Source organism: Phycodurus eques, chromosome 6, assembly GCF_024500275.1.
Source record: "Phycodurus eques isolate BA_2022a chromosome 6, UOR_Pequ_1.1, whole genome shotgun sequence".
Classification (NCBI taxonomy): domain Eukaryota; kingdom Metazoa; phylum Chordata; class Actinopteri; order Syngnathiformes; family Syngnathidae; genus Phycodurus; species Phycodurus eques.
Window position 1 is genome coordinate 19,077,590 of NC_084530.1, and position 22,391 is coordinate 19,099,980.

The following is a 22,391-nucleotide window of genomic DNA, read 5'->3' on the forward strand; positions in this document are numbered from 1 at the left end:
TATTTTATATATATTTTTTCAATTTAAACTACCTTTAAGTCAGAAAGCATCGCTATCTTCCCAAAATTATGGTGCCGTTTTTGTATAAATTTGTTTTCAGGACTGGGCCAGATTTAAAAAAAATAAAAAATAAAAAAATTATTCTGGCAACTGAATCGCCTTTTACAGGGATTTTAATAACTTGCCGACGTGTATGCTGTCAAAAAAAATGTACATACAGTATATTAGGTGTCCTGTTGGCCATCCGCAGCATCTGGCACCTAAGGACTTTAAAAGACAAAAACCTAAGTCTCTGGAAGATGAGGGTCCAAAAAGATGGAGGTTCTGGCAGATGAGGACCCGGAAAGACAAAACAGGACAGAAACCAAAGCCACTGGAAGGTTACGCAGACAAGGACCATAAAATTAAACTCTAAAAGACGATAAACAATGTCTGGCAAATGAGGACCCTAAAAGACAGAGGATAAAGTCCCTTAAAAGCCTAGCTGACGAGAAACCTAAAACAGAGAAAACAAAGTCACAGTAATGTCTGGCTGACAGAACCCTAAAACACAGAACACAATGTCATAGGGATGGATGTCTGACAGAGAAGGACCTTTTTAAAAAGACAGAAAGCAAAGTTTAACCCTAGAAGACAGAAAACAAAGTCTAGCAGACAAGGACCCTTATAGACAAAAAAAAACTGGGCGACAAGAACATCTGTCAGATGAACGTCCAAAAAGACAGAAAACAAATTCACCACAGGGGCTGGCAGACAATTTCCTTAAAAGATGGAAAACAAAGTCACCAGATCACCTGAGGGAGTGATAATATATAATAATAAAAACAATAATTAAAGCTGTACACAGCTGGTCGAGCAGTAACATTCAGTTTGGGGAGCACAGCAGGAGTCTTGGTACATAGCCCTGGGGAACTCCAATTGTGTTTGTTGCAATGTTGTCATTGGTGCATGAGCTGTTTGTAGTTGACCTTAACCAGCTCTTCGTCTTCACGTGGTTCGAGCGAGTGAGCATGATGATCATCCTGCTGAACTGCGTAACGCTGGGAATGTACCAACCCTGCCAGAACATCGACTGCTCCTCCGACAGATGCCAGATACTGTCTGTAAGCGCAACCTTCTTTATTCAATTATTCTTTACTCATCTCAAAGATCAAGTAGTAGCTTTTTATTTCCAATCACACATTTTTGCAGATAATGTAACCCCAGGGCCCTGTTTTTTTTTATGGTGAACTCTCGAAATGATCAACTTTTGACATCATGAATCCATTTTCTGTACTGCTTATCCTCTCTAGGGTAAATTATTTGTCTTTGATGGTTACAAAACATGATTTTTTTTTTTTTGAAGACTGCTTTTGTCTTTGTTTCAAAAAACGCAGGGAGTAAGTTCATTGTTGACTCTAAATTACTTTTATTTACAAAATACATTTGGTTAAAATAAAAATTGTCTTTGAAAACTAAGCTGGTTTGTCTGATACTATGAACACCAAGTTGTTTTTGATGTTTACAGAAACATACAATCTGAAGACACAAAATTGTCTTTCATGTTTCTGATAAAAAGCCTCCAATTTCTTGACTTTTGAGTTCAATGACTCAAAATTTCCTTTTGATGTTTTTGAAAACGTGTTGGCTTAAGACCAGAAATGGAGAGTGGCTTATTTTTAACAAAGATTCCAGGAGGTGCTACTCGGTGAGTCTTCAGGTGCACAAAAAGGGGGCCAAAAGCCAATAGAACATCCATTCAGCCACCAATAAGCAGCTTGGCCGAGTCCGCGTTTCTCTTGTGCAGCTGTGGCTCGTATCGACGCCCACTAGAAGTTCCTGGCCGTGACTCACCAGCTTAGCATGAGGTCTTCATGCTGTTATGAGCATCTCACTTATCAGAATCCCCCCCGTACTCCCCACCCTCGCACCCATGTCAAAGGTGGACGAGTGGGTGCTGCGTGCAGGCATAAGTCTCATGCCTGTTAGCGCGCACACACTTACACAACACACATGCAAGCGATTGATTGGTCTCTCTAGGGGAGGGAGGCTGCAGAGTCGGCGCTAATAGAATTCCTCCCGTATCCATAGAGGGGAGGTCCCCCCGCCCACATTCGATATCAGTCTGGCTTTAGTGGGCAACGGAGACCGCGATCGATGGGCTACTCTCGAAAAACTCGACGATGAATAGTGCCGGCTCAATGGCCGGTGGAGCCGCGTGTGCGAGTGCAGACGGGCGCCGTTGGAAATTTCACAAAAGTGATGTTCACACAGATGTAAAAACGTGGAGTTTCGACAGATGTGTAAACCACGTTGTTGAGATGAGAAATTGTCTTGGGTGTTTACACAAATGCAAAATTGTATTGCTAAATGTTTTAATGTTCTAAATTGTGTTCTTTGTTTAGAAATAAACGTGCAATAGGTTGAAGTCTCCCAAATGTCTTTGTTTACAAAAATGTTGCTAAGGTTTACTAAGGACCACAAAAATATGGCTGGATTGTTATCAGCATGAACACCATTTTGTTTAAAAAAAAAAAAAAAAAAAGAGGTTTTCAATACTCCAAATTGTCATTTTGGCTTGACGTGTATGGAAACGTACGTTAACAACAACAATTGTCATCTATGTTGACAGAAATGCATGCATTTGTGAAGACTAAATTGTCTTTGCTGTTTACAAAGCTGTTTGGAAGGTTCACGAAAAACTCATTTGTCTTTAATGAAAAAAAACGGCTCTAATTTTTTTTTATCAGTACGAACAAGTTCTTGTAAAACAAAAAAAAACAAAAAAAAAATGTCCTTGATGTTTACCAATGAATGTACTACTTGCATTTTCTAAATTGTCTGTGATGTTTATGAAATCTCAATTTTTAAATCTAAATAGGCTTTTGTCTTTGTTTATGTAAATGTGACTAATTTTAATCAGTGTGACAAAAAAAAAAAACGCAGTTGTATTAAATTGATGACAAAAATTTTTGTTTACGAAAAACTAAAGCTGCTTTGAATTGTACCATAAAGTTTACTCAAGTCCAGTTTGTGTTGTTTAAACAAAAATGAGTAAATTCTTATCAGTGTGAACAATATTTTCTTTTTCAAGTTGTCTTTGACATTTCTGAAAACATACTTTTTAACATTTCTTGTCTTTAAATTGTCTTTGTTTACACAAATCCAACTCAAAACTGCATCAGTGTTAAGAGAATCGTTTTTTTTTTTTGCTTGCTTTTTTTTTGGTATGTTTAGAAAACTAATACTTTTTTAATACTCTAAATTGTGTTTGTCTTTAATTTGTTTTCTAAAAAAGGAGCAGCATTCAGCGCACATTTCACAAAATTTTCATCACGGTTAAATCGTGTACAATGCTCTAAATTGCATTTGTCTGTACAAAAATCTATACCAGGTTAATTCAAGACTGTTCTGGCTGATTATGAAAACAAGACTAAATTCTCTTTGTACTGTTGGTGTTTACAAAAACATTTCGATAACTCTAAATCGCCTTTGTTTACAAAAACACGTTACGACTAGAAATTGTCTTTGAAGTTTACCAAAATGTACGTTAGATTCTATGATGACCATAAAATATATTTGATTTAAAATCGTGCATGTTAGGTTCTTTAAAGACAATAAAAATGTCTTTGTTTATGGAAACATGTTATGTTAAGACTGCTAATTACCTTTGCTGCTTAACCAACCGTTAAATGAAGACTATTCATCTTTGACTGTCACCAAAACACCTAAACTGTTATTTGTTAACAAAAACATGTAGGCTACATTCTGTTCATTGATTATCCTAAATTGCCTTTGATGTATATGAAAAAAGCCGTTGCCACAAATAAGAGAAAATAGCAGAAAAGGTAGTAAAATAAGTCAAGACTTAAACAAAAAAAATGCTTTCACAAACATTACCATAGGAATTATTCAACATTTGATATGCTCGCTCTATTACATTTAAAACGTGAGTAAAAATGTAGCCACAGTAACCACTTGGATCTCACAGGGCCGTGCTTTACTTGTCCTTAATGCAAAACTCACACACACGCGCACACATTACACATGCAAAATGGTCTTTGAGTGTGAGCATGAGCGTCAAGCATCTGACATCTCCAGAAGGCAAGCGCTGAGTCGAACATTTTTTTTTTTTTTTCCCTTCTCTTCGCCGCGCAAACAAAAGATGGGATAGCTTTGCGAGAATCTGAAAGCTGTAGCGAAACTGTAATCCAACAAGAACAACAACGGCAACAACAGTAGCAGCTAATCTTCAGTTTTGTGCTGACAGCGGCAATAACACGTATTAGCCGGGAGTGTGTCTTTTGATTTATTTGGATTTGTTCTTCTTTTAATTAGATGCTTGATTAAAGCTGTGACTGTAGGGAGTGCGGGCTGGGTGCATGCGTGGGGTTTATCTGATTACCGCGCAAGCAAATGATTTTCTGCTACATTTAGAGGCCGGGTGGGGGGTCTGGAGGAGGGGTACGCAACTGATTTGATTGACATGAGGCAACAGAGATGGAGCTACAAATGAAATCAAAGCTAAAAATAAACCGAAACCTGACGACATTCATTAGCCTAGTATGCTACTTGACTGTTGATTATGAAAATGCATGTTTGTTTGCGATTTTTATTTTTTGTTCAAGACTCAAATGTTTGATGTTTACAAAACCACATACGTTTTTGTAATACTCTGAAGTATAAGAAGCAACCCGAAACATTAAAAAGCCTACTGTACTTTGTTCTGACTTTAATGATGAGCTCCAGATGTTTGTTCTCGTGACCCGGCAGGCCTTCGACGCCTTCATCTACATCTTCTTCGCCCTGGAGATGGTGATCAAGATGGTGGCGCTGGGAATCTTCGGCCCACGCTGTTACCTTGGCGACACCTGGAACCGCCTGGACTTCTTTATCGTCATGGCAGGGTGAGGAATACAAAATGTAAAATTGGTAAATATGTCTATCAAGGTCTCAATAAACCATGCCATTTTGCTTCAAAGTGGCCATGATAGGGTCAATTAGATCATTTTGCAGGGGGCTTTCAAAGACAAACTTTGTTCTGTTGACGCCAAATTTTAACTACATTTTTGTCATTTTGTGTGGGCAGGAGCATGTGAGCGAAGTTTGATTATTCGTTGCTTTATTTGAATTTGTCTTTTCATTTTCAGTTAAATAGATATTAAATATTAGCACAATATTTCCGTGATTGGCTGGTACCTGCAGCGTGGCCGACTATGACACCCGAACAATAGAGTTCAGATCGGTTTATAGGGATTATACGAGTTTATAATTTACCCAGCATACTTTGCACCGCTGATTTAATTAATCCTTTGCCAGGTGCGGTGGAACGACTTGTACTGGCTGCTCCGTGACAATGAAGCGTAACAATGAAACATCTGTGTAGCTCTCTTTCAAATTAATGTTCATGTTTTATTCAGCAACACCGTAAAATGAAAAGAATGTGGGTTAAAGAAATGTCAAAATGGTTTTAGGAGTCCCTATATTAAAACCACCCTCCCCCTCTGCAGGCTTGTTTAATGACAAACCACCATGATAAAATATATTAGTACATTAGCATAATTTCTCTTTTGACTTTGACCTTTGAGAGGCTGCAGGAAGTCAGCGACATCACCGTCAAGAGCATCGCGACCTACATGTACACATTCACCCACTTTATTAGGTGCACAATCTAATGAGAGCCAGTGCACGAGAATCATGATACCCACAAATAAAAATATTTTCCCCCGAAGCCAGTTTTACTTGGGAACATGAAATTTGGTGGACATGTCTATCACGACTATAGCCACAAAAAAGACTCAAGAAGTTACGTCTAAAAAGATAGAAGCCTACCATTTTGGCCAAAAGTGACCATTTTAGGTAATTTTGCCCATTTCCAAGTTTCCTTCAAAGAGGAACTTATCCTAGAAATTTGGTCTGATTGCTACCAAATTTGAAACATGTATACTTCAAAAATGACTGATGCTAAATTGTGAAAAATCATAGTTTTCATCGTTGCGTGTGAGTCGAACATGTCAGCAAAATTCAATGGGTCGAAACTTAAATACAAAATCAGCAACGGAAACCAGTTTCAGTCAGCAACATTTGGTAAACAAAAAGTATGTCATTTTGACACAAAGCTACCATTTTAGGGTGATGTTGGCCATTTCCAAGTGTCCTTTACAGAGGAAACTGTCCAAAAGATTTTATTTCTGTTTGCTACTGAATGTGAACAGTGTATAAAAGATAGATAGGCTACACTAAATTGTGAATAATTTGAGTTCTCGTTATTGTCTATGGGCGGAGCATGGCAGTAAAGATAGACTCTCCGTGAAACATGCTCTAACAAACTCCAAACTCTTAAGGGGTTCCCACCCAGAATATCTGGAGACCCATCAAAAAAAAATCAAAAGAAGCCATGCCCGAAAAGTCAAAGTCTGTCATTGTATTGAAATGGCCATTTATGGCTTGGTGTAGACTTCTACAGCAATTTCAGCCCACAAAGCTGGTTACACTTAGCAGCATGACATTTGGAGGACATGTCTAGCATGAGTAGATCCAGAAAAAAAAGGCTGAAGAAACCATGCGTGAAAAGACAAAGGAAGTCTGCCATTTCAGCTCGAAAAAAGCAATTCTAGAGTAATTTTTGCCTTTTCGAGGTGTCCTTCACAAAGGAACTTGTTCTAGAGATTTTTTACGGTTGCTAGCAAATTTGAAACACATTTTTTGTCGTGTGTAGATGTAGCATGGCCGCTAAGTGTGCCCCCTTGTCAGCAGCACAATGTTGTAGGCCTCAGGCTAGAGAATGTCCTCCAGCTAAAATCTTTCTTCTTCTTCTTCATCCGGTCTGATCCCACAGTTTCCCCCCTTCCTCCTTGACCTCATCTTCTATATCCTCTTCCGAGCAGGCACAGTAGAGGTGGTACCGCCAATTACACGCTAGTCCGCTGCATGCAGCCTGTTCATCAGAATGGCGAGGAGGGGTGGCGTAATTAAAAGACCGCCGGGAACTTGGCGAGCTTGCGGGAAAGGGATTAGCAGAAGCAGCAAGTGTGTACACGTGAAAATAGAGTGTGCGCGTGTGCGAGTTTCCCCTGAAAACACAACAGAATTTTTAATTACGCCAAGCGTGACTCTCCAGCCAAGCACGATTGTGTTCCCTCGACTCAAACAAACACTGTAAGTGTGCGTTTAATTGCGGTGTGTGTGGTTTTGTCACGTTGGTTTTGTTGGCTGGCTCACAGACACAAACCAACCCGTTCGTACATATTCTCAAACAAAAGATTTGAGTGCTGGGTTAATGAGGGATAATGATACTTTTACGCTTAGGCCCGCCAGACACCGAGCGACGAGGTCGAAACGGATTGAACTTTCTCGCAGTGTGTGGAGTTTTCCAATAAGATTTCAGAGTGGCCAACTGTTAGCCACTGGTTCTGCAGTGAACGGTGTCGCAACCTCACAGATGGAACAGCCACTCAAAAATGTACGAGCTTTCACAAAAAAGAACGTTTCCGCGTTCCAAACATAAGCGGGTTTAAATTTAGTGGAATAGTGGATTACTATTAGGGTTTGTGTTTTAGGATTAGGGTTTTTATAATCCTATTTTCATGAGACATGGAGCACCTCGGTGCTTGAACAAAATATACCATTACGCATTGGAGGTTGCCTGTTCTCATGCTTATGGCGGTCTGAAACCATCCATGCTGTTCTAGTTAGAGTTGTGACTTTCAACAGTGTTTGTACACACACATATGGACATGCTGCCAAACATAATATTAAAAATAGTATAATTCATATCGCATTAACAGCAGGCTGCTGCCAAAACTCTATTTGTGTCATTTTATGTAATTATTTGGCCAATTTTTTACTTTAACTTGCGGGAAAAAATGTAAGATGCGATTGCTGTTTGGTGGCAGTGAACTCAATTCACCTCGCTTCAAAACAAGCAGCAGTTTGGCATAGTGAACAAATCTTTCCAAAAAGAGGGTTCAAGTGTTTAATAACACACCCAGTTTACTTTCAAATGAAACATAATACAGAGAATTATGTTGTCTTAATGATAACATAATGGAAAACGCCATAGATGGGCTAGCGAATAGCATTTTTGTAGCATTTTTTTGTAGCGTTGTTACAACATGTGTAGACAGCCATAATTATACCCACAAGCATATTCTTTATCCTATTTTATTTTTTGGGGGGGAGGGTCATTCATGCTAACTTGGCAACCAAGTCTGTGTTGTTGCGCACTTTCCAGTGTGACACAGTCTGCATTGACAATGGAAGGCGTTCCAAAGATAATAAAATTTGAATTCAAGGATTATGTTGCGACACGACTGGTTAGCACAAAACATTTTTATTACCACTCCGATATATATTGCGACTGGAGCAAGATTGGATGACTTGACTTGCGAATTGCTTAAACCAAGTAATGACTTGACTAGCATGATTTTTATTTTTTTTTCTTCCCCACAGTGCCTTGGCACCTGCTTGGGACTTGAAGGGTATGACTTGAGACTTGTTTGTGACTTGCACATATGTGACTTACTCCCATCTCTGCTACAGTGCAATGCAGTATAATGGAGTGTTGTCCAGTGTGGTTTGGTCTTTGGATGTGAAACTGACCAATGTTCTTGAATGCAAGATCAACACCCTGAATGTGTGTGTGTATGTGTGTGCGTGCGCAGGCGTTTGAGCTTTTGAGCGTATGCATACTCAATTAGTTTAATCGTGGGATTGAGGCGTGAGATCACAGAGTTAATTGCGAGTGTCTGGAGAGATGCTGCCAGTGATTAAATGCTGCTTAGCCAGCGTTGCATCTGCGTGCCAGTCGTTTCATGTCAAGCGTCTTGACCCTCATTAGTTCCGCTGTTGATGTTTTACCTTGTCAGGTATATGCTTGAGAGCAGAACGAATGGAAATAATCCTGCAAAAAAAAACCGTCTGTGGCACGGCCACGGTCACATGCAAGCGCATAACTGGATATGTCCTATAATTAATGTGATCGCGCCTGTCACCAATTATTCATGATAACCAGCACAATAGAAATAAACAGAACAGCAAGAAATAACCCAGAAAGTTTGGGGGGGAAAATAAATAAATAAAAAATCACAGCACACTCAGCCAAGCACAGACACATGTGCACAATGAAGACATATCAGAAAATTACTGTAATATGATCATTCCATGCCATTTAGTCACAATAACCGCCACCTTGCCTGATAAGAAATAATCCATATAGTACAAGAAAAGCCCATGGCACTGGGTCACACCTGGGTTATGTATTTGTTAAATAATTAATGCAATTTCTTCTCTCGCCAGTTGTTGATGATAATTGCTACCTTGTACAATAGAAATCAATAGAACGACTAGAAATAATGCATAGAGTATAAAGACAATCCATGCATAAATTGGGATGTGTGATGGTCTGCACATGTGCATGCATGCCATTGACTTTATTTTGAATTATTTCCAGTCATTGTAGTTTATTTCTATTTTGCATTGTGTCTGTTTTCATAACTGATGAGAGGAGCCATCACGTTATTGATATAACATGTATATGATGCGACAGCACGGGGGGCGACTGGTTAGAGCGTCTGCCTCACAGTTCTGAGGACCGCCTGTGTGGAGTTTGCATGTGCACTCCGGTTTCCTCCCACATCCCAAAAACATGCATGGTAGGTTAATTGACAACTGTACATTGAATATTCGGTGGTTCTTGAAACATCAGTCAAAATGCTGTAAAAAAAAAAAGAGAAAAAGGCTGGCAATATGAGGAACTCTGCTTTGAAAACAGCTGGCAGTGAATGCGTTAAATGAGAAACGTCTCTGCCTGAACCAGTCATGCATGCACACACTGGAGCGTCGCCCAAAAGGGAAGAGATGGTCAAAGACAAACTACAACCCCGATTCCTATGAAGTTGGGACGTTGTGTTAAACATAAATTAAAACAGAATACAATGATTTGCAAATCATGTTCAACCTATATTTAATTGAACACACTACAAAGGCAAGATATTAAATGTTCAAACTGATAAACTTTGTTTTTAGCAAATAAAAATGAACCTAGAATTTTATGGCTGCAACACGTTCTAAAAAAGCTGGGACAGGTGGCAAAAAAGACTGAGAAAGTTGAGGAATGCTCATCAAACACCTGTTTGGAACATCCCACAGGTGAACAGGCTAATTGGGAACAGGTGGGTGGCATGATTGGGTATAAAAGGAGCTTCCCTGAATTGTTCAGTCATTCACAAGCAAAGAAGGGGCGAGGTTCACCTCTTTGTGAACAAGTGTGTAAGAAAATAGTTGAACAGTTTAAGGACAATGTTCCTCAACTATAATTGCAAGGAATTTAGGGATTTCATCATCTACGATCCATAATATCATCAAAAGGTTCAGAGAATCTGGAGAAATCACTGCATGGAAGCGGCAAGGCCGAAAATCACATTGAATGCCCGTGACTTTTAATCCCTCAGGCGGCACTGCATCAAAAACGACATCAATGTGTAAAGGATATCACCACATAGACTCAGGAACACTTCAGAAAACCAATGTCAGTAAATAGAGTTTGGCGCTGCATCCGTAAGTGCAACTTGAAACTCTACAATGCAAAGCAAAAGCCATTTATCAACAACACCCAGAAACGCCGCCAGCTTCTCTGGGCCCGAGCTCATCTAAGATGGACTGATGAAAAGTGTTCTGTGGTCCCACGAGTCCACATTTCTAATTGTTTTTGGAAATTTTGGACGTTCTGTCCTCCGGGCCAAAGAGGAAAAGAACCATCCGGACTGTTATGGACGTTATGGAGTTCAAAAGCCAGCATCTGTGATGGTATGGGACTGTGTTAGTGCCAAGGGCATGGGTAATTTACACATATGAGAAGGCACCATTAACGCTGAAAGGTACATACAGGTTTTGAAGAAACATATGCTGCCATCCAGGCAGCGTCTTTTTCATGGACGCCCCTGCTTATTTCAGCAAGACAAGGCCAAAGCACATTCTGCACGTGTTACCACAGCGTGGCTTTGTAGTAAAACAGTGCGGGTACTAGACTGGCCTGCCTGCAGTCCAGACCTGTCTCCCATTGAAAATGTGTGGCGCATTATGAAGCGTAAAATATGACAACGGAGACCCCTGACTGTTGAACAGCTGAAGCTGTACATCAAGCAAGAATGGGAAAGAATTCCACTTACACAGCTTCAACAATTAGTGTCCTCAGCTCCCAAACGTTTATTGAATGTTGTTAAAAGAAAAGGTGATTTAACACAGTGGTAAACATGACCCTGTCCCAGCTTTTTTTGGAACGTGTTGCAGCCATAAAATTCCAAGTTAATGATTATTTTCCAAAAACTATAGTTTATTAGTTTGAACAATAAATGTCTTGTCTTTTTAATGTATTCAATTAAATATAGGTTCAACATGATTTGCAAATCATTGTGTTCTGTTTAGTCACTGATGGTGTAGTGGTACACTGGGTTCAGTTCCCACTCAGTGACGGTGTGAATGTGAGTGCAAATGGTTGTCCGTGTCGATATGTGCCCTGCGACTGACTGGCGACCAGTTCATGGTGGACTCCGCCTTTCGCCCGAAGCCAGCTGGGACAGGCTCCAGCGTCCCGCGACCCTAACCAGGATAAGCGGTGTTGAAATGGATGGATGGATGTATTCTGTTTTTATTTATGTTTAACAAAACGCCCCAACTTCATTGGAATTGGGGTTGTACATGTCGAGTCAGGCGCTAAAAAAGGTGAAAAGTTACCAAAGACTGAAAGGCAAATAAGAGCTAATTCTGACTTAATGCTCGTGGGACAGTGAAGACAGCGTCCATTCGTCTCATTTGAATAATTAATGCAATGGTCTCCATTAGCAGGCTGCGTTGGCACAAAATGAGGCCGTTTGGTACTAGCTGCTAATTGACGTTTCAGTTTATTTGCTTTAATTAGGCTGCCACGATAGCCTAAATGATAAGTACTGTATCTATTTGCATAGCTGGCTGCGTGGGCCCCCTGTAGCCTGACTCACCATCTTAATTTTTTTTTCTGTAGTCATAAATCATGCTGTCGTTGACAAAAATTGCATCAACATTTGATGCTAATGATAAAATGCATGTTTACGTTTGTCTATGTGCGGAATGCATATTATAAAAAGACCAAATGGATGCAAATTTGTCAGGATGCCAACTACTTGTACTTTCTAACCTGGCTGAATAATTCAACAGAAACGGACAAAGCAGTTAGATTTTACTGATACAGCATGCGATGAAACTGCAGTGACGGTTTAACTCGAACCTGCGGTAAAATTGACGTTGCAGATATAGCCTACTACAGTAACACGCAGTGAGTTATAAATCATTCTCTCGGTTTGTTTTTTTACTATTAACGTGAAATTAGTCATGCTATAACTGCATGCAGTGAAATGGGTTTTTCTCTCTCGTCTTATAGCGTGTATTGGAATTCGTTCTGGTTTAACTCCATTCAACTAGCAGTGTCTATTTGTATTTGCACAGTACAGTGAAGTTGTACTGTTAGTTTTACTCTAGCCTGCAGTGGAGTTCTCCTCTAACAACTATATATATTTTTATTTTCACTTCCTGATGTTTCCCCATAACGACTTCCCGTTACACGAACACAAACCGGCGGCGAGTCCCCAAGGCCCCGGAGTTCCGCTCGAGAAGCCCCCAGGAGAATTTTCCGCGGGGCCAACTTGCGACGAGGAGAACGTAAACAAGGGGGGTGAGAAACCCCCTCGAGAGGCCAACCCGATGTGTTTTTCTAATTGCTTAAGGGGGGAAAAAAATTCTCCTTTTCAAAATTCACCAGACTGTATGTGTGATACTGAACTTTTCATGGTGTGAAAAAAGTCATCTGGACTTTATTTCTTTTAATTGACTCTCATGTCAGTTTTTGTTTGTTTGTTTTTTACATTTGGACATGTTGAAAAGAAGGTGGCACGGTGGTCGACTGGTTAGAGCGTCAGCCTCACAGTTCTGAGGACCCGGGTTCAATCCCCAGCCCCGCCTGTGTGGAGTTTGCATGTTCTCCCCGTGCCTGCGTGGGTTTTCTCCGGGCACTCCGGTTTCCTCCCACATCCCAAAAACATGCATTAATTGGAGATTCTAAATTGCCCGTAGGTGTGACTGTGAGTGCGAATGGTCTTTTGTTTGTATGTGCCCTGCGATTGGCTGGCAACCAGTTCAGGGTGTACCCCGCCTCCTGCCCGATGACAGCTGGGATAGACTACCTTAGTGAGGAGAAGCGGCTCAGAAAATGGATGGATGGATGGGTGGATGTTGAAAAGAGCTTTTTGATATTTGAACATACATTTTGGCTTGAGGCTCTCACGTGAAAGCAGATTGGTTTGGACTTTGCTACTTGATGGAAGTCTTGCAACATGCAGTCAAATTGTTCAACCCCAATTCCAATGAAGTTGGGACGTTGTGTTAAACATAAATAAAAACAGAATACAATGATTTGCAAATCATGCTCAACCTATATTTAATTGAATACACCACAAAGATAAGATAAAAAGATAAAATACTAAGTTAATGATTATTTTCTAATAACAAAGTTTATTAGTTTGAACATTAAATATCTTGTCTTTGTAGTGTATTCAATTAAATATAGGTTGAACATGATTTGCAAATCACATCCCAACTTCATTGGAATTGGGGTTGTAGTTCTAGTCTTGGAATTATTGGCTTTAACTTGAGCCCTGCGACATTTAGACTTCCATTTTGGCTCCCGAAATAGAGTTAACAACAAAGTGTATTTAAAAGTAGCAAAACACAGCCTGTCAACGCCGTGAACTGCTCATTAGATGAGAATAGAAGCTGGGCGAGAGCTGAGGTGGCTGCACAACTCTTTCTGTCCTAGCTGTATGTTAACAAAATGTCTTATTAGCTAACAACTTGCAGTAAAATTTAAGTTATGGTCACATGTAAATTGCTGTGGAATTAAAGTTACATAGTCATACAGCATGCAGTGTAATTGTTCTCCTATAGTCAAAACAACTTTCAGTGAAACGGAAGTATTTGCAGTGAAATTATATTATGTTTTCGACAACTTGCAGTGAAAATTACACACATACAGGTTGAGGTGAAATTGTAGTTAAGCTCTTAAGTGAAATTTAAATTGAACTGTGAAAGTGAAATGATACATATAATATTACAGGATGCAGTGAAATTGCAGTTTTACTCCTACAATGTGCACTGAAATTATAGTTATACTTTCTAAGTACATGCAGGGAAATGATGTCCTGTACAATCCAACAGGATGCAGTGAAATTGCAGTTATACTCCAACAATGTGCAGTGAATTATCCATCCATCCATTTTCCGAGCCGCTTCTCCTTACTAGTGTCGCGGGCGTGCTGGAGCCTATCCCAGCTATCATCGGGAAGGAGGCGGGGTACACCCTGAACCGTGCCGCTGCAGTTAATTATATTCAGTTATACTCTTAATCTGCACTGTCATGAAGTTAAACTCTAAGTACCTGCAGTGAAATGGTATGTCTAATGGTACAGAATGCAGCAAAATTGTCGTTATACCCATTGCAATTTGTAATGAGATTCAAGCTGTCGTAATAATCTCAACAATTTGGAGTGGTTGCAGTGAATTTTGTTATAATATTAACAATTTGCCTCATATTTGTATGTCTAATTGTACAAGATGCAGTGAAATTGTAGTCATAGTTTTAACTCGCAGTGAAATCATTACACTCTAACAACTTGCAGTGAAATTATAGTCCTAATTAAACTGTAAAATTTCCAGTGCATAATTGTACAGCATGGCGTAAAATTGTATGCACAATTGTACAGAATGCAGTGAAACTGATTCAACTTGATTGCAGTGAAATTATAGTCCTATTTTTGCAGTGAAATTGAAGTTAAAGTACTTGCAGTGAAATTATTTTCTTATTATTTTCTTAACAACTTGCGGTGAAATTGTATATTTAATCTTACAGGATGCAGAGAAATTGCAGTTGCAGTTTAATCTAAAAACTAAACTAAAACGGACAGGCCACCCTAAATTCTGGCAATGAAATTGTTTAATCTTACATGATTCAGTGAACTTGTAGCTGCTGTATACTGTATGCAATGAAATGAAATCGTGTAGGAGGCAGTCAGTTTGCATGTGTAAGGGTGCATGATGTAATCAAATTGTAATTAGTGTGATATTATGGTTGTGGTTATGTTCTATTAGTGGAATTCAAGTGTTACTCTTGAAATTCTACATATAATCATACAGAATACAGTGAAAGTCGCCCTTCCTTGCGTAGTGTAAGCTGATGATGCTGTGGCTTCTTTTTGCTACTGTCCGGTACGATTACAGCTAAAGTGTCGCATCTACATACTCATGAACTCCAACCTCGTGTTTTACGCTCTGGGAATTTTGCTTTGTCGTAATCGGGAGGGCGTCACCTCGGAAGCTGTGATCGCCGAAGCGCATCTGACCGCGAGCTTCAACTCTGGCCCGACAAAACATTCTTCGTGAATACGAGCACTCCAAATGTTCAAGCTGAAAGAATGTTTTGACGTTTTTTTTTTTTTCCATTGCTGTTCTTAGAGATGTCTCCTTTCTCTTTCCACCTCATTTGGATTTTCCTCGCTTTTTAATTTCAGTAATGCGATTTTCTGACACCCAACCTCCTCGTGAGCTCAGCATTTTTCATCATCATCATGTCTGCAGCCCCGTAATTATCTCCAAAGCTTCCTCCATCTTGCTTTATTGCCGTGCTTTTATTGAACCCAGTCATCTCACGGGGTTCTTTGTCCTCTCATCTGAAATTTCTCGTCTTGTGGGGTCACTTAAAGCAGTAATGCACGTTCACCTCCTCTATTTCTTCACGTGGTCGCAAACTGATAGATACAGCGCGTCAGTCTAATGGAGCATGGGAACGTGAATCAGGAAGATTTAAGGAGGGAAAAAAATATTTCTTCTAAATTTGAAACACAGTGCTCAGCTTGCCCCTCGCTCTTTTGCCTTTCTCTCGAACAACGCCAACGAGGCACTCTCCAGTGGCCACGCCAGCGGACTATTTGAAGGGAAGATGCATTTTCAGTCTGGAGGCATAGCTTGCTAGAAAACTGCATGTTGCAATTGCAACAGATAACCATTGATGTGATTGAAGGTGTTCAGTTCTTATATAGTGAGGGAGGGGTAACCCATGCCAAACTTCAAAGTGCGTCACACGGCGCCGCTTTAGCCTCGCCCCAAAAAGCTGAAAAACCGAAATGGTGACAAAATGTTGAATGCAATATCTCCTCAACTGAGTACTACATAGTTCTTTTATACGTGTATATATATGTGTTTATATAAATACTGTGTTTATCTCTGCCTACATATTCTTTGTACATCTCCTCCACATTTTCTGCATCAATTTTGCATATTTCTACCTGCCTGATAATTGGTTTGTAACCACGGGCCAAGAAGTAACACTAACAAAGTTGACGGAAATCGTGTGTACGTGTGTGTTTGTGTCTTTCAGCATGGTGGAGTACTCGCTGGACCTGCAGAACCTCAACTTCACGGCCATCAGGACGGTGCGAGTCCTGCGACCGCTCAAAGCCATCAACAGAGTGCCTAGTGAGTTGGAAGTCCATCAATCCATCCATCCATTTTCTGAGCCACTTCTCCTCACTTGGGTCGCGGGCGTGCTGGAGCCTATCCCAGCTATCATCGGGCAGGAAGGCGGGGTACACCCTGAACTGGTTGCCAGCCAATCGCAGGGCACATACAAACAAAAGACCATTCGCACTCACAGTCACACCTACGGGCAATTTAGAATCTCCAATTAATGCATGTTTTTGGGATGTGGGAGGAAACCGGAGTGCCCGGAGAAACCCCACGCAAGCACAGGGAGAACATGCAAACTCCACACAGGCGGGGCCGGGGATTGAACCCCGGTCCTCAGAACTGTGAGGCAGATGCTCTAACCAGTCGTGACGCCGAGTTGGAAGTCATCATTGCAAATGGTTGTTTCAGGTGCAAGGACAGCGTCACAAGACCGCTTGTTTGCTATCCATGGTTCTGTACCCCATCCCACTCTGTGACAGGGAAATGACCATATTAAATCATTGTCATTACCATATTTCTCTTAGCAACACTCGCACCCTCGGACAAATTGTATATACACAGAAAATGGGAAAAACAATACACTTGAGGAAGATTACTAGATTTTCCTTGACAATGTGACTTAGGCCTGAATTTCCATGAAATGTTGACTTTTAGATCTTTTAGCTTGATATTTTCTCTATCGGACCAGACTTTCCTTGGAATTCCTAATTTTGACATGATTTTCCTTGACATTTTCATATTGGGGATCTGATTTTCCTTAATGTTCTGATGGATGTTGGACATCCAAATGGTTCTAAGGTTCCGCTGTACTAACCTGTTGCACATGACGGTGTAACTCAACACACGCCGGTGGACTCTTCTCAGCCGCAGAGCAGTTTAGTGTGTCAACAATGATGATTTTGCATCGAGAATTGTTTAACGCCTCATTTGTTCCTTGTTGTTCTTAATTATTCTGCCATCGCGTCAAGCTACAGCAAACCTGTCTTTGACTAAATCGACATCCAGTGACTCCTCGAAGGCAAACGTGCCTCTAGTTGTGCATACAAATTGGAGATGATATTGACAACTTGTTGTCTCGGTGCAGCTCACAGTGGAAATGAGTTTAGTGGAACACTAATGTGCATCAATCATTTTGAAGGCCATCATTTGGGAGTGAAGGCGAGGGAATCAAATGTTGCGTTGATGCACTCTGTTGACGTCCACTTCCACGTGTCTCATACAAATGGTGTTTGGAAAATTCAGCTCCCGTTGACAGTTTTGCTTAAAAGCATGACACTTGGTACTCATATATCATTAGTAGACCCACAAAAAAGTCTCAAGAAGATATGCGTTAAAACACACAGGAAATCTGCCAAATTTGAACAATGTTTACTAGACAGCTAGCCAGTGTTTTTGTCATTGTCATGGCAATTTTATCACAGATGTTTGGCCACGCTCTAACCTTGTGGAGCTGACTGAATAGATTGTCACGTTTTAGGGTGAGTCATCAATTTTTTCTGCCATGATGCATCCACACACAATGATGAAAACTAATATGTTCCACAACTAATCGGTGTCATTTTGACGAGTTAATGTGGTTCAAATTTGACGGTAATCAGACAAGGCCAAATGATCCCCTCAAATGGCTGCTTCGAAGCAAAATGGACATCGTCCTGTGTCTTTTCAGTCATGGCTTCTGCAGAATATTTTGTGGGTGTAATCATGATAGATATGCTTTCCAAATGTCATACTTCTGAGTGACACTGGCTTTGGGGGCTGATTTATTTATTATAATTTTTTTGTATATAAAAACAACAAAAACAAAAAATTTAATAAATAGTAAAAAAAAAAAATTGGGGCCGCTATAGACATTTTTTTTTTTGTCAGTGGAAAGTCATCACAATAACTGCTATGTGACCCATCCATACGCAATAGTACACAAAAATAAAATGTTTCACAATGTAGGGTTGTCCATCTGTCTAGTTTAGGTAGTTCAAATGTAGTAGCCATCAAACTAAATCTGTAGGAAGAGTTTGTCTTTGAAGGACACCTAGAAAAATGACCAAAGTGAATGGCTGCTTCAAGCCAAAATGAGACTTCCTGTGTCTTTTCCAGGATGGGCTCTCGAGACATTTTTGTGGGTGTACTCGTGATAGACATGCCGAAGTGAAACTGGCTTCGAGGGCAGAATTTCCAAATCAAAGCGTGTGTGTGGAGTTTGTCTAATCCACACTAAATCTTCACATCATTCCAAACTCATCTGAAGGGTTTTCATCGGCCTTACGGTGACACTCAAAGCTCCCAATCAGATTGCTTTTATTCTTTATGCTTCTCATTTACCACCAGACAGTGGTGAGCTTCAGTGGGATGCACTGGCGCTGGGATTTTTAGCGCTGTTTTGATTCTTTTCTGATTAATACACCTGGCTCAAACTCGCCCGAAATGACATTCTTTATCTCATGCTCGGAACACAAAAAAGACAGGGAGAGTCGGCGTGAACACAACATTGGCTTCAATATCAATAAAGTACTCACTGTGATATAGAGTTGTCTCAAAAGTATACTGTCGCTTGACCATTATGAAGAAATGTGCGTATTGATTAGTCATCCTTGTTTTAGTGTTGACATGTTATTGACATGTTGACATTTTAGGAAATTCAGACAAATCAAAAATTCAGTTCAAGAAGTAAATTAAAAATCCAATGAGAATGTTGTCGGAAAATGCAAATTACAAGGAAGATCGGGTCGAAAAGTAAACACGTAAAGGAGAATCAGGTCCAAAAGTAAGAAAAATCACATCTAAAAATAAAAAACCTTTGGAAAATCACATATGAAAATGAAAACTTTAACAAAAATCAGGTCCTTAAGTGAAATGCCAAGGAAAGTATGGTCTAAAAATGAAAATGAAAATTTCCCCTAAGATTTTCACTTTTAGACCGAATTCAATTAAATTTCTCTAGTTTAATTTTGGACATGATGTCATTAGCAATTTTATCACGTTAGCCAAGGTTTTTAAAATACAACTATGCACTCAGCTGCCCTATTTGACTGCTCTTCATGTGTCAATTAAATAAAGCCATCGTTGCATGTATTCTGGGCGATTTAGCACAGATCTCTCATTTTGGGGAGGATTCAAGCTCAGTGGTTTTCACTGATACGAGCGCACGGTGGCAGGTGCGGCTGGGCCAATGGCTGGCCGACCGCACCCATAATCACTGACGGATTAAAAATAATGTCCGCTCCCTCAGCTAGTCGCTTAATGGGGACGCTAATGGAAGACGGCCAATACCAGTTCCCAGCGGCTGCGGTTTAAACGCACTTGGACCTGTTGACTACATTACCCATAATCCCCCTTGGGAGAAGGGATATTAGCGGCCCTCGGCCCATTGTTGTTTTCCTGCTTCTGAGCTACTTGTTTGGTTTTGTCGAATGAGCTCACTTAAATAACACTGAGGTTTGTAATAGTTTTAATCTCATTTCACATTAGGGTTTAAACAGTTGCTTATTTATTTGATTCATTCCAAATTTGATTTAATTTGCTTTGGGCATTTACATTAAAAAAAAAAAACATGCTTGTTTTATTTTTTTTAGTAGGATTTTATTAATCAGAAATGTATATTTCTCTAATTCATCAAATTCCAATTTTAATTATATTCCTGTTCATTTTTTTTTTGAATAATTGAATCTGATTTAGTTTATTGTATCTAGTTTGGCGGGAAGATGATGCTCAACACACAATATCTAATAGCTTACTTTATGCAGTTATTTAATTTGGTTAATTCCAATTTTATATAATTGCATTTAATTGAATTTTATGTAATTTATTTGTTTTTTACTTGGGTGGGGTTATGTTCAAAACAACTTATGGTAGCGTGTTTTTATTATTTTATATTTAATTAATTGCAATAAAATAACAGCTTTTTAATTTTACAACTACTAATTCAATGAATTATATTAAAATGCATTTTATTTTATGTGGGGTCCTCTGTTTAAAATGCACGTGGCATCTTCATGTTAATTCATTTTACTTTATGTATAAATACGATCGTTGTATGGTGACTCTCATCAGCGAGTGCATTCATGAATCATATCACTCATTGCTTATTGAAAAGAAACTTTCACGAGAAGAAGGTCACGTCCCTCACCCATTTTTCAAAGAATAAATCACTCAAATATTAAATTCAGGCTTCCTCTGCCTCTTCAGCTCCATCACTTGGCCTGTGTGTGCCCATTAGCGCTGATTAGTCAGTTAAATGCCTAATTTATCCGATTATCGTGCATATGGAAGCTGGTTTGGTTTCTCTGGAGGATCTCAGAAGCAAAGTAATGGACCGTCAAATCACAGTTAACGAGGAGATTGGAGATTGATCAGATAATTATGATAATATAGGACATGTATGGAAATGGCAGACTACATTAATTAAAAAATTTCCGTTTTGGGCCGCTCACCTACAATGAAGAAAACTCAAATGTTTTGCAATTGAGGCTCATCCATCTGTCAAGTACAACTCCAATTCCAATGAAATTGGGACGTTGTGTTAAACATAAATAAAAACATAATACAATGATTTGCAAATCATGTTCAACCTATATTTAATTGGATACCCTACAAAGACAAGATATTTAATGTTCAAACTGATAAACCTTGTTTTTAGCAAATAATCATTAACTTAGAATTTTATGGCTGCAACACGTTCCAAAAAAGCTGGGACAGGTGGCCTAAAAGACTGAGAAAGATGAGGAATGCGCATCAAACACCTGTTTGGAACATCCTACAGGTGAACAGGCTAATTGGGAACAGGTGGGCGCCATGATTGGGTATAAAAGGAGTGTACCTGAATTGCTCAGTCATTCACAAGCAAAGAAGGGGCGAGGTTCACCTCTTTGTGAACAAGTGTGTAAGAAAATAGTTGAACAGTTTATGGACAATGTTCCTCAACATACAATTGCAAGGATTTGAGGGATTTCATCATCTATGGTCCATAATATCAAAAGGTTCAGAGAATCTGGAGAAATCACTGCATGGAAGCGGCAAGGCCGAAAACCAACATTGAATGCCCGTGACCTTTGATCCCTCAAGTGGCACTGCATCAAAAACCGACATCAATGTGTAAAGGATATCACCACATGGGCTCAGGAACACTTCAGAAAACCAATGTCAGTAAATACAGCTCAGCGCTACATCCGAAAGTGCAACTTGAAACTCTACTATGCAAAGCAAAAGCCATTAATCAACAACACTCAGAAACACCGCCGGCTTCTCTGGGCCCGAGCTCATCTAAGATGGACTGATGCAAAGTGGAAAAGTGTTCTGTGCTCCGACGAGTCCACATTTCAAATTGAGGAAGAGGAAAAGAGGAAAAGAACTATCCTGACTGTTATGGATGAAAAGTTCAAAAGCCAGCATCTGTGATGGTATGGTGCTGTGTTAGTGCCACTGGTAACTTACACGCCTGTGAAGGCACCATTTAATGCTGAAAGGTACATACAGCTTTTGGAGAAACATATGCTGCCATCCAAGCAACGTCTTTTTCATGGACGCCCCTGCTTATTTCAGCAAGACAATGCCAAACCACATTCTGCACGTGTTACAACAGTGTGGCTTTGTAGTAAAAGAGTGCGGGAATTAGACTGGCCTGCCTGCAGTCCAGACTTGTCTCCCATTGAAAATGCGTGCCGCATTATGAAGCGTAAAATACGACAACGGAGACCCCTGACTGTTGAACAGCTGAAGCTGTACATCAAGCAAGAATGGGAAAGAATTCCACCTACAAAGCTTCAACAATTAGTGTCCTCAGTTCCCAAACGTTTATTGAATGTTGTTAAAAGAAAAGGTGATGTAACACAGTGGTAAACATGACCCTGTCCCAACTTTTTTTGAAACATG

The 22,391-nt window shown here is 39.8% G+C and overlaps 1 protein-coding gene across 1 annotated transcript in view; it reads left to right on the forward strand.

Annotated features, from left to right (window-relative positions):
* The first annotated feature begins 989 nt into the window (after nucleotides 1-989).
* Nucleotides 990-22,391, forward strand: part of LOC133403676 (voltage-dependent T-type calcium channel subunit alpha-1I-like) — a 91,780-nt gene continuing 70,378 nt past the window's right edge. Inside the window, exons 1-3 of the mRNA XM_061678796.1 lie at nucleotides 990-1,103; nucleotides 4,753-4,886; nucleotides 16,438-16,535. Of these exons, the coding sequence (XP_061534780.1) occupies nucleotides 1,011-1,103; nucleotides 4,753-4,886; nucleotides 16,438-16,535 (325 nt within the window). The 5' untranslated portion in view covers nucleotides 990-1,010. The remainder of the gene's footprint in view (nucleotides 1,104-4,752; nucleotides 4,887-16,437; nucleotides 16,536-22,391) is intronic.